We start from the raw sequence: 13,700 nt of genomic DNA on the forward strand, positions 1-13,700 counted from the left end.
TTACCATAAGGATTGTATCCTTTAGCACTGGAGCGCTGGCTGTGAGTAAATCTTTTATAAGATGCCTTTTTAGATGATGGCAAGCAACAGCAGCTTCCATGTTTCTTTCAGAACAGTTTTCCTTTAAGTGAACATGTTCTTTGCACAAACCTGACAAAGGTAACAGGGTTACCCTAAAGGGGGGACCGCATAGAGTAAGTTCTTGCATTCCTTGCACTCCCCACTGACCTAATTCTCCAGCTGTGCAAGAGTTGCTATACGTACAGTATTCAGGTATTTTCTCTTGCTGTATTTAAAAATGCAAGTGATCATTTTGGACAAATGTTAAATTGTGTTGTTTTTCCCAAGTTGTGTTAATCCCAAGTTGTTATATGTATGTATGTATGTTCCTATATGTACAGTATTCGGGTAATTTCTCTTGCTGTATTTTAGGGGGAGAAAGTAGGGCGAATGTAGAGAATGTTACACTAAAACCTTTATAAATATACCCCTAAGATGTATATTCTTATATGTACGTATGTTCCTATATGTAAAGTATTCAGGTAATTTATCTTGCTGTATTTAAAAATGCAAGTGATAATTTTGGACGGACGTTAAATTGTGTTTTTAATATACTGGTCTGGTGTTCAGCTCTAGGTTGAGGTTAATCAAATTGTTAAAGTCCTCAAATCAACAATATAGAACCATTCAGTTGTACTGTATATGATTAAGACTTGAAATCAATCCTCTTAGAACGGCTACATAATTGTACAAGAGCTTAACTGGTCTTATTGTGATAAGGGTCACATGACTTGGCCAGATAAGCCATGAAGTTGGCACAGGGTATCCCGACCTTTGGACCACCTCTGGCCTCAAATTGTGACAAAGAAAGTGTAATCATAATACAATCAGACAGAAATTTGTGATTGCTTCATTTTTATGAACAGAAGATAAAAAAAATATATAAACTGGCAAATTAAACAAAACCATAACTATCATACAACATACATCTTAGGGGTTTATTTATGAAGGTTTTAGTGTAACATTATCTGTACATTCGCCCAACTTTCTCCTCCTAAAATTTACTGGGCAACATTCATTTTTAAATTTTATTCATTTTTTAAATGTCAGCATGTTTATCTTTTCATTTGACTCTTATATCAACACACATGGTGAACTTAGACGTCGAAAGGTCCCCTAAAGCCAATTCACCAAATGGGCAAGTAGATGGCAAATAAGCTAACCCCTCACCCCATTCCAGGCAAAGGGGTTGCCATAGATCAAATGCTTTTAAAGGAGCACCAATATTGAAGGTATGCAGGTTAAAACTAACATGGCAAGGGGCTGCATACCTGTAATTATTTTGCCATTGGGATACTAGTTGGCATGCCTTGTGAGCCGCGTTGGTTATGATAGAAAGGATTTTTTTATTTTAGTTTATTTTTTAAAATATATTTAATTTTATATATATATATCTATATAGATATATAGATATATATATTTCTTAAATGTTATATATTTAATGGGTTAAAAATGTGGGCCTGAAATAGCAGGTAAATAAAAGTGAATATTTGAATGTTTAGAAAGAAAGATTTACTGGCAAATTTGCCAGTGAATCCTTTATAAATATACCCCTTAATACTGTTGCTTTACTCTAGCCCCCAAATCATTCAAATGCATGCGGTAGACACATCACTTTTGCAATGAACAATTAAGAAAATGTTCCCCTCAGTAGTTTTGTTTTTCAGAATGCACTAAAAAGAAAAAATAAATGATTTGTTTATAACACAAATATAAACCTGTCTTAGCTTTTTATCATATACTGTGGCTTTCTTTTTGATTCAACCTTGAAAGATTTAAAGTGACTGAAATAATGTCCTACTGTTTGATATTTCCTACATATAAGTATGGAAACAAATGGATTATTATTTAGTCAGATTAAATCCCCCATGGGCATGATAAACGTGTATGCTTTTAATTTATTGGCCACCTTTTTTAATAAACATGACATGGCCTGAGTGGCCACACTGAAATTGTAACATTACTTGGCATTTTGAGGCTATGTTGGGTATTCTTGGCCATTCTTTTTGGGCACAACTTAGCGCAAAACTGCCATTGGCCAAACAAAATTTACAAACAGTTCCCTGCCAAAGAAGAGGAATTTTACTGATGTTGATCTTTGCTACCTTGGAGCACTACAGCTTTTGTCAGAATCTTCAACATTTGGCGGTTCCAGGTGTGTCAGATAAATGTGTCTCCTCCTCCATCCCCTGTGCGCTGTGTTTTCATCCTATAACCCCTATGTCACTACAGGACAAGCAGTGACATATAGGATTTGAGGATGGAACCCCGGTTTGCAGCAGGGGACACTGGCACCCGACACTCTTGGAAGTGCCGAGTGCTAAAGATTCTGGTGGAAACTAGCGTTGTAATGGAGCAAAGATTGGCTTCATGGATCACCAGTGAAGTTATATTCTCTTCTATTGTTTTTTATATATATTTTTTTGGGCGGGGACAACAGTCTCACTTTAAGAGGAAAGGCTCCAGCTGATATCAGGTTAGCTTGGCATTAAAGCCAAAGAACATACTTTCCAAGCTCAGGCTGGATTAAGCAAAATGGCACTCGTGGGATAGTGCTAGTACAACACAGCAAAACCAGGCCTCACAATTTACAAAGGGTATAATTTTTGTTTTGTTTTCCCCTTCTGTCCTCTGCCTCGGGACATGTGTAGCTAAATTAATTATGGAAAGGACAGCATGCAGAAGGCCCAATGGATATAAAGCAGACCTTGTAATCACATGACACAAGGGGTGGGGCTTGTACAAAAGGGTGTTATCATTCAAGTGTGCCTAGGTAAGCGCAATGTCCAAGTATGGGCTGCTTCCCAAAACTCAATATTGATTCAAATGTTTTTCAATAGCAATTAGGCAAAATGGGTGATAAAATCAGAACCTTGTAAAGGTATCATTTTTTTATTTTTATCTAGAGTAATATATATAATGGTTACATACGACATACTATCTGATGTGTTGGCACCCACAAGGTCTACAGTTTCACAGTTTCATTTTTGGCACGATGGGGTTAAAAATCATTACCATTATACTGGGGGTACTGTTCAGTTATCATGGACCTACTTATAGCTATTTGCCTTCACACCTTCATAAAAACCTTTGTAGGATTTTATTTTAAAAAAAAAAAAGACTGCATTAATATGTTCACGCTGGATTAAGGAGATTAAGGGGGGACATGATTTTCATGTACAAAATGTTCTATAGTCAGAGCGACATTAGTAACAAACTATTTACGAATAATTCCGTAACAAAGACTAGAGGCCACCACCTGAAACTGGTAGAAAAAAACATTCAAACACAAGGGGCGAAGGGGGTTCTTCTCAGTTCGAGCGGTTAGGGTCTGGAACTCGTTGCCACAAGCAGTAATTTCAGCTAATAGTGTGGAATCGTTCAAGAAGCTTTTGGACGATTTCCTGAGAAACGGTAAAATACAGGGGTACAGGTACTCCTAATAACGAGATGACACAGGGACCCATACACACACACACAATAGGTTGGACTTGATGGACATGTGTATTCAACCTCAAATACTATGTAACTATGTATGTAACCCCTACCTCCGATACATCCAAATTGGCCATATCTGGACTCACCACAACTTCTGGTAAGCCCTGTGAAACTAGAATGGCTGGGTATGATGGCCTTTGTCACAATAAAGGGTTAATATGAATAGCGTACACTTTCTCTCCATCATCTTTTATCTATCCCAGGCAGATTAACAAACATAACAGTGTAATTATTGACAAATGCTGTGTGCTAAGCCGCTTAATGTATTTTTTTTTAGGTTCCAAGCATATTTCTGGCTGGGCAAGGCGAGAGCGTGCAAACCAGCTGATGGATGCACTGGTCTGTTTGAGTTCTGATCTGACATAAAAGATTAAACAGACCCAAAGGAACAGAGCCATCTCCATAAATCATACATGGTGTCTCACCTGGCATGCATTGTAGAGCAGCTGATGTTCGAACTTCTTGATCCCCAGAATCTGTTGGAACATTTCGTACAGCTGTTCTTTGCTGAGGATAAGTTCCGATGCGGCGCTGGCGGTCATCCTGGCTTGCTGCTTCCGGGGGTCTTCTTCTCCTCGGTAGATGGCATCAAATTTAGCCATCCAGGAACTCAGAACAGTCTCCTTGCTGAGGCCGTCGATCTCCGGGAGGCTCCTCACCCTTTTTTCTATGTGCTTTTTGAAGACCTCCCGGGAGTCGTTGGCAGAGCAGCCCCCGCTCTGCACCATTCTTGCCACGCGGTCACTCTTCAGGAAAACCTGCAATTCCAGATACAGATGTTACTGGATAAATTGGGCTTAAATAGAACTTCAATGACTAAAACATAAATTTCAATTACTATGTTGTGGCTTAAAGAGGCTATTGGTTTCACATTCCTTCCTTAATTTATCACATGGTTGTAATTAAAGTGCATGTAAACCAAAAATCTATTTTTCAGCAGGGCCAGATTTACTATTAGGCAGAGTAAGTACGTGCCTACAGGTGCCCTCCACAGAGGGATGCCAACCATGTATCTACTCTGCCTAATTCCCAGTGTTATGTCAACAACATGATACAATATATGATACAACACCGGCAAAAGCAAAGAGGGTGCATTCGGCACAAAATGCACCTTCCTGCTCCAAGACCAGCGGCGCCTACAGGAACCACTGGCTACTGCAAACACATATGTGAAAGTCGGCGGGTCCCGCAGCAGGTAGACCACCGGCCTCTCTGCAGTCCTGTCTTCTTTCAGGTGGAATGATCCCGAGCTTTATTCTACAAACTTCCTGTGAGCCAAGGCCGTCATGGACACACCCCTAGCCTAGGCTCACTGTATTCCTGCACAGAATACCATTCTTTGTAGCAGTTATGACTGCCCACCACTGACACTAGACAGGAAGAAGGACTTGTGATGTCACATGACCAGCCAGTAGACAACTGGATTTAAGGTGTGTGTAAAGAGAAATAAAAAAAATAGGTGCAGGGGGGGTTAATTTGCACCTTTATAGATGACATCTTTAATTACAACATTCTCACATTATGTTGTTACTGTTTTATTAATCACAATACAATTTATTATAAATGTTTGTCCAGCACATATATTAGATAATAATATATCAAGCCAAGCTACAAATCTAATATTATATAATATTATTATACCTAAATATTAGTTTACCTCGATATTAGAAACCTGCGGTTCTTAATATGAGAGAATCCACAGTTGGCTGTGTTGCACATTAAGCATCCATTTTGCATGCTGGAGAGTATGAAAGTCAGCACAGGAGAGATAAACAGCAGGCAACACACAACATAAAACGTCTAAGAATGGTTTCCTGGCAATATCCAGACCAATTGCTGTTACTACATCTTTCAGATAACCTTTACAATATCAGATACACTTATTGGATTATTAATGTATAAGCAGAATTCCAACGCAGATTTAAAGTTTATGGTGAAGGATAAGGACATTGCAATAGATACTTCCTGCAGTTATTGACATCCGTTCAAAAGTTTAGTCATGAAACTTCTGTGCTTTAAAATAATATATGTACACTATTCTGGGTTTCGGTCATATTTCAGATTGTAAGTGGCATGTGAATAGAGCAATAGAAGATGACCTATACTATCGGGCTTATGTAATAAGGAAAAACTTAATGTGCAAAGTGGAGTAACCCAACACAGGGAAGAATTTATTTTTCTTTGCAAGAACAAAATATTTTTGGGACCTGCTACTGACTGGTGGGTCACCAGTGGATCCAAAATTATAAATCAAGGTTCAGTTCTGTGACACAGTTCAGTTACTTTGTCACTGTTGTCTTGATGAAAGAGCCCAACAGAGACCCCAAAATGATGCATTTCTTCCTGAGAAAAGAATAAAATGTTTTCCTTTACTTATTAAGGTGTGCTGGTGACGCAATTATGTTCATAAACAACAGCACTATCTGTTGACTTGTCACTTCAGCACCCACAAAGACCTGGGTATGCACATTGTATGAATTGCACTGATCTGCATGGTTCTCTATTTTACTACTGATCCTTTCATGTGATGGGCAGTGCTGGAGACCAATACAAAGACAGCAAGAAGAAGAAGCAGGTAGCTCTCATCTTTTATTTCTTAAAGTGACACTAAACTCAGGAGTTAAATCTTAAAAATGTATTCAAGTATCCTTAACTATTAACAACAATGTATCTTATTTGTGTATCACTCAGCTGTAGATCCTCAAATAATCTCGGAATTGGTGCTGGCACTGTCCTTCCTTCTGGAGGGCGGCTACTTTAGTTCCCCATGGTCCCTGTGTGTGTTGTAAAGTAGCCACTGCTCCAAAGTCCAAGGGAAAAATGAAGACGTAACGGTACTGTTCCATTTTTTAACGGGAACCTCTTACCTCATAGTAACTCTGTACTGCATTCATGAAGGCCTCATCAGCCACAATCTGTGTTTCTCCATTGAAGAAGGCTTGGAACCGATCCTTAACCGTCTGCAGTTGCTGCTTACTAATCTGTAAGAGACAAGACACAAAAATTAAATGTGATTTCATGGTGCAGTTGCCATCATGTCCGTACAGGTCATGGATAGTAATTTAATTATTATAGTAATAAAGTAATTACTGAACCCTCTTAATGTATCTCGTTAATGCAATTAGGCTATATATACAGTAATGAATATGCCTCTTTATTCCCTTTTTTTTATCAGCTAAGCACATGGGAGAGTGGGACCACGGCTCTCATAGAAAATCAGTGGCCCAGTTTTCCTGTTGTTTGACACCTGCTACTAAACAGTGTCAATCAACATCACTCTTGCTCCCTAAGCAGGAATGTTGATTGGAGCAGTGTTCAAGGCGGCATGTAGGAACCTCGTGTGCAAGAGCAAGGTTCTTACATGCCCCCTTGAACACTGCTATAATCAACATTGCTGCTTACCATCAATTTACATCATCTGCTTGGTACTATAAAAGACTCTGCTAGTACTGCCAGAGCAGGGATTTTTAACCATTGCTGCAGCACTTAGCAAATAAAAAAGTAAAAAAAAAAGTATATGAATTATTGTATATGTATTCTATCTGCATTACATTAATAAATTAAGAGGTTCAATTAGGCTTTAAGTCATGACATTGGACAGCATTGAACTATTGTTTGCAGACTATTTTACAACTTGATCCTAGATTTAAATTAAAGCCCAATTCCAACAAACACTTTTTAAGCAGTTACAGCAACAGGTTTCATTTTCTTTTGAAGAAAAAAAGGTTTAGGCCATATGAATGAAAGTTGACAGATGCTAGCTCCCCCTGCAGTGTCATATGGCCATTCTGCTAGACAGCTTGGCCTGTTACAGGAAGTGTAAAATAATGGATAAACTGACAGGTTCAACAGAATATTAAAAGTATGACACAGTGAGGACTGGAAACAGCAAAACCTACAGGGTTATTCATAACATAGCTGAACTGGAAAGTGAGCTGAATTGGAGAATGTTTCCAAATCAGCTATTTTGTCCTAGATTGTTCACTTCTCCTGCCTTCTCCAAACTCTTCACCCTTTTGTGAATAACCCTGATAGTGTTAATGTTACTGATAGACTACATAGTATATTTACATTTGCTAGTTCAACTTTAAATGTACTGTCAACTAACGCTCAGTTTTCACTATTGTTGCCATGCTGCCAGATATGCCTAGGAAATTATTAGGGATTATGGAGAGCGCAATACTCCACAAAATGGCAATCTCAAACTTGAATTACTATGCAACAAAGCAGACCGTATAAAGACAGGGTCTATATATAACATGCCCAAGCATATTAAATATTTATACAGCATCTATGTTAAAAAAGTGAAATTTAGCAAATTACCATGAATATTTGGTCAATCCACAGAGGAGTTCATAAAATATTCAACCTGATGTTCTATGCATTGATCCAATATTCATTAGAGAGTTCAGGAAGCACTTTGTAAACACAGCGTATATAATGCTTTGTACTCATGATCTGTAAATATCCACACACTTTGGTAGTTGAGTGCCTGTCTATCCAGTTGTATATGAAGTCTGCGTTACACCTTAATCTGGAGAAGTGACCATTCAGCACAAAAGCGCCATTGGTGTTTTAATCAATATCATATTGAAGAAACTCAAACCTATCAGATCGGAGAGCACTTGATTCTTAATCCCATCACCTTGGACCTCTGCAACACTAGCCATACACATTGATTTTTGTACACCTACATCACCCCAACTCTCCTGATGCTTTCCATGCTGGGTTAGGACTGGGCTTCCTCAAGAATCAAGTAGGACCATGGACTAACACATGAAGCCGTGTGGAGACAGATATATTCTCCACAAGTTCCAACTCCAGGTTGCATTTGTAACTCTTTTGGTCTCTAACCTCCAACCTCACAACCAAAATGTGCAATCTCTCCAGATGTAAATTACCAGCTCACATTTTCTACCATCAATTTACATCATCTGCTTGGTACTATAGAATACTAAACCATAAAGGGCTCTCCCACCTTCCCTCTGTTTTCTTTTTGCTCATACAGTTTTTTTGAGAGAAACAAACCATAGGTACATTTTTGGGCAAGCTGCACAGGTCTGTAACCCCAAAACATGATTTTAAAGGAGAATTATGAGGTGAGTGCTTTTCACTCAGCCTCATAATCTGAGCCGACCTGTGACAATGAAACTGTCACAGGTCGGCTCAGTAGATCGGGAAGTGAGCAAACACATACCGGCGCTCGCTCACTTCTCGATCCTGTCACGGCAGAGAGCCGTGACAGAAGAGTGACTGGATTCTCCCCTCACCTGTCCGATCATCCAGCGCTGACTGGCGGAACGGAAGGGGTGGGTACAGACGGCTCTGCCTCTAGATAGGCAGAGCCAGCTGTCACTCACGCAGCTGGGCGGATCCAGACATAATTGTTGGGATCTGTTTCAGCTGCAGCTTGCGGTATACTGAGCTTTGGGTAACAGGAGGACGCTAGTTTGTGTCCTACCGTTACCCTTCGGAGAACTATGGGGAAAAGCCCTAACCCCATTGTTCTCCTTTAAGGAAGATAGATGCTGATTAGCCTGCCCAAAAATCAGTCTTACAGTTCTTCTGCCACATCTTACATTTAATAAGCTGACTACTACTCATATAGGTTGGGGACTGCATGCTAATCCTTGCTGCTGTCAAACAAAAGTGTTCATGAGCACAAAAAGAAGCAAGAAGCCTCTTTTGGCCTACACATATCAATTGGCCTTTACTGTATCAGTTTTTATGTAGTACCGTGGCCCAGTCTCTATCCGATTAACCAGATATATCTTGAGTTGGAGCCAGGAGTACTATGGACTCATACACACAGGCCCCCCGAATTAAGTACTTGGAAATATTTCCTGAGATCCATCCAACACTCCCTTGGGCTGTGTCTGAAACTATAATGTGAAAGGGCAGAATACATTGCAACACTCAGAGAAGCCTTAAAGATGAGCTTCAGGCAGATATAAAACACCACTAAAAGAAGCACGTAAGTATGCATAAAAAAAAAAAAAAGCTATATGTCTTTAATTGCAACTAGAATAGGCTAATTTAAATTGGTATCAACTGCCTGTCATTGTTTGCACAGCAGCACTGGGAGAGGAAGAAGCAGCACTAGAAGCCAATTACAAGCCAATTGCAAGGTTCATGCCGTCAGAAGAAGAAAAAGATTACCAATTTGTTCTACTGCTGCCCCTTTACTGTCCAATCAGTCTTGGGGAAGTGAGGTCACTAGGCTGTACTGCAAAACTGCAGTAGGGAAAACATCAAGTCATCAGCTATGCAGTGGTCTCTGGCAGGCCTGCTGAGATCTTAGGGCTGGCTAGGTAAAATACAAATCCTTTGGCAGGTAAAATGGATTCTATATATGAAATTTTACTTGGATGCCAATCTTTGAGCTTACCTTTTTTTTTTTCAATTCTAAGTTTTGATGAGGTTTTATACCTGTTCTGTCCTATGTATATAATTGTTTTACAAATAAACATTTAGGGGGTTATTCCCTATTGAGTGAAAGGATTAAGCTGAAGCATTGGCTAATCCTTCGGCTCAATTCGGCTGCCAGAGCGACCTGAACCAAAGGGCTGCTGTACGAGCTATTCACAATATGTGTTTGCCAGGTGCGGACGGTTCGGAGTGCAGCAGGCTGGACGCTGTGATTGACGTGGAGTACTTTGTTGGATCCATTTAAAAAAAAAAAAATCAGTTTCAGGAATTGTCAGTTGTCAATTTTCAGTGTTTTTTTTTTTTCAATTAAAGTACTTTTTCAAAAGTGTGGTCTTTTTATTTACAATTTTATTTAACCCTTTAGTGAATGAGTAGGTGTACAACTACCCCTACTCATTCACAAGGGGGCACAGCATCTGGATGCCCCCTTTATGAAAGGGGGTACCACAATGCAAATAAGCCCCCTCAACCTCAAGGTTGTGGCGCAAGAGGCCCTTGTCCCCATCAGCATGGGGACAAGGTGCTATTCCAGGGGGACCCTTGAAAAGCACCCTCCCAGTGCTGAGGGAAAGTGGCCTGGTATGGCAGGGAGGGGGGATTATGGGTCTGGTTGGGAATTTTAGGGGGACCCCACGCTTTTTTTCCCTAATTTTTGCGGGTGGGGTTCATCCTTAAAATTCCTACCAGACCTAAAGGCCCGGTATGACTTTTGGGGGAAACCCTACACGTTATTTGTTTTTTTAAACCTGTAGTCCCTCCTAACTTTCCTACCAGACCTAAAGGGTCTGGTGTGGATCAGGAGGGGGACCCCAAGCCGTTTTTCTTTTATTTACATGTGATTTTCTTTTATTCTGCTCGCTACTTTGGAGGTAGTGAGCAGAATAACCGAGCCGAGCCGAACGGCACTCGATTAGTCACTCAGTGCCGTTCGGCCCCTATGAGAATAGGGGCGAGCGGCAGCGAGTGAACTGCCCGAGGTTCGGGTCAGCCGATCCAGATGTTAGATCAGCTGAGTCGAACATGTTCTTCACTTCGGCTCAGCTGAACATGCTGAGCATGTTCGGCTGAACCAAAGCCAGCCGATGTATGGCCTATTTTACAGGGTTCGGCTCACTTCACTTCGGCTCAGTTATTCACTCGGCTGCCTTTGGCAGCTTAGTGAATAACCACTTAGTACGAAATAAAGTAATTTCAAAGCACTATGGTTTAGCTAAAGAGAGCACACTGCAGACGTTTTTTCCAATATGCATTTAATTTCCTCCTTGCCCCACTCAAGCTGAATCCCTTCCATTCAGTCTGAGAAACTATCATTAACCCCTTCGGTGCCATAAACTCCAACTCAGGTGCCACTGGGCATAAAGCAAGAGGTTTTTGAGGTGGAATTGCAATGCAACCAATCATATTGCTAGGCAGTGATGGCATCATTAAATCATAAAGGAAAAGACAGCTTTCAGATTCACTGGAAGCAATTTTGCTCTTCTCATTTTTTTTATTTGGCATTTAGATGACAGAATTCTTTACAAAAATGAAGTATTCATAAGCTTCTCCGGCGCTTGCATTCTGGATATTTTGTTTATGTAGATTATCTCTCTTTATTTTCAGCACCTGGTACCTTCTTTTATGCAGCAAGGGATCAGTGACCGTACAAAGAGATCTAAAGCAAGCTCTCCGCCGCTGGATTTCACAATTCCACACTACAAGCATAAAAATTCCAGCGAGTCTGCAATCCAACTGTAAATATGCATTTGTTCCATGCACTTCGGCCAGCATGGGGAGCTTAGGCTGTGTATCTCAAGTGCTCAGGAGATTTGTGTTTACCGAATTACACATTTCAAGTGGAAAAAAAAGAACCATAAAAAAATTGTTTTGACAGGGATTTTTTTTTTGTTTGCTCTACTGTTATCTGTAATACAAAAGAATTGATAACGTAGAGAAAAACATATATTTCTTTAATATGCTCCTTTCAAAGAATTGTGAGATGGAGAAATGGAAGGGAATGAGAAGGGTTTCTAGAGAGGGTTTTTTGCAGTTAGCTATAGAAACACAGAAGAGTGATGGCCAAAAAGGTGTTCTTTTGGTAGGGGGAGGGTTGGTCAGTACATATATATAGATAGCTATCTATATATCGATACATAGATATATAGATAGCTATCTATATATCGATATATAGATAGCTATCTATATATCGATAAACCAGGGCCATCTTCCCCGCTCTGACACCTGGTCGTGGCTTCTTCTAGTCAAGATCGCGGTCGCAGAGACAGACCTGTGCACAGTTGTTGTGAAGCTTTTTTGTGTGCTTTTTAGCACATACAGTACTGTACAGTATTATTCAATACAGCATGGCTCCAAAGAAAGTGCAAAGGTGTTCACTCTCTTCATGCTGTACTGTACTGCACTGTTTCATATTTTTGTGGTTAAAGAAAAGAAAAATTACATAGGGTTCAGAACGGATTAATCTTATTTACAATGAACCTTATGGGAAAATTTGATTTGGTTCGCAACTAGAATCGTTGAACGAATTAAGATTGTGAACCGAGGTACCACTGTATACACTTTTTTTTCGGGAAAAGACCTATGTTTACCACAATTGCCTTACTATTTTATATTGACTCACTCCTTCTGCTGGAAGAATGTTCCAAGCTTTAGTTCCTGTTTTGCTAAAAATAAACATTACAACTAAGATGGGACTTGAACCCACAATCTCCAGCTCTGGAGGCTGATGCCTTATCCATTAGGCCACTGGGCCACATACAACCACTACCCATAGATTTCAAGTAAAATGTTAAATAAAAGAATTGTGCAAACTTTCTCATTTCAATTTTCTTGAAGCTGAATGGAAAAAGGAAGAATGGACAGAGGTTGTAATGTATGTGAAATATCAAACATTTTTGTTTTCCACTAGTTCTTTTACAGAAAGGCAGACAAATCAATGTAACAGAAATGTTATTTCAAACTTTTTATAAGTATATTATTTAAGTATTATTTACGTATATTATTTCAAGCTTGACTACCATCAATACGCTGCTGCTAGACTCATCCACCTAACCAGCCGCTCAGTGTCTGCAACCCCCCTCTGCCAATCCCTACACTGGCTTCCAATCGCCCAAAGGATAAAATTCAAAATATTAACGACTTACAAAGCCATCCACAACTCTGGCCCCGTATATATCTCAAACTTGGTCTCAAAGTATCACCCTAACTGTCCCCTCCGCTCTTCCAAAGACCTCCTTCTTTCCGGCTCCCTCATCAACTCCTCGCATGCTCGCCTCCAGGACTCGTCTAGAGTCTCGCCCATCATATGGAACTCTTTACCCCAACCTGCCTGACTATCTCCCACTCTGACTGCCTTTAGGCGATCCCTTAAGACTCATCTCTTCAGGGAAGCCTATCCCACCTCAACATAACCACTGAACCATCACCTTCTCAAACAATTCATCCCCACACAGCTACCTCCTCATATATCATTTCTCCCTCCCTTTTAGATGGTAAGCCCTCAGGGGCAGGGCCCTCCTTACCATCTTGTCTTTAATTGTATTCTAATTGTCATGTCTTCCTTATATTGTAAAGCGCTCTGCAAACTGTTGGCGCTATATAAATCCTGTATAATAATACGCAAAAACACGTGTGAAAGAATTCTTTCAAATACGATTAAAAGGTGCAATCAACTTTAAGATAAAAAAGACAAAAATATTGCAGTTAAATAATCCTTA

General features: G+C 39.9%; 1 protein-coding gene across 1 annotated transcript in view; it reads right to left on the reverse strand.

The window, feature by feature from the left end:
* CADPS (calcium dependent secretion activator) overlaps positions 1-13,700 on the reverse strand; it is a 372,013-nt gene that overhangs the window by 251,341 nt on the left and 106,972 nt on the right. Inside the window, exons 2-3 of the mRNA XM_018554448.1 lie at positions 6,426-6,539; positions 3,984-4,316 (exon numbers count right to left, since the gene is read on the reverse strand). Of these exons, the coding sequence (XP_018409950.1) occupies positions 3,984-4,316; positions 6,426-6,539 (447 nt within the window). The remainder of the gene's footprint in view (positions 1-3,983; positions 4,317-6,425; positions 6,540-13,700) is intronic.

This window comes from Nanorana parkeri, unplaced genomic scaffold (assembly GCF_000935625.1).
Source record: "Nanorana parkeri isolate BGI_ZX_2015 unplaced genomic scaffold, ASM93562v1 scaffold9, whole genome shotgun sequence".
Taxonomy (NCBI): Eukaryota; Metazoa; Chordata; class Amphibia; order Anura; family Dicroglossidae; genus Nanorana; species Nanorana parkeri.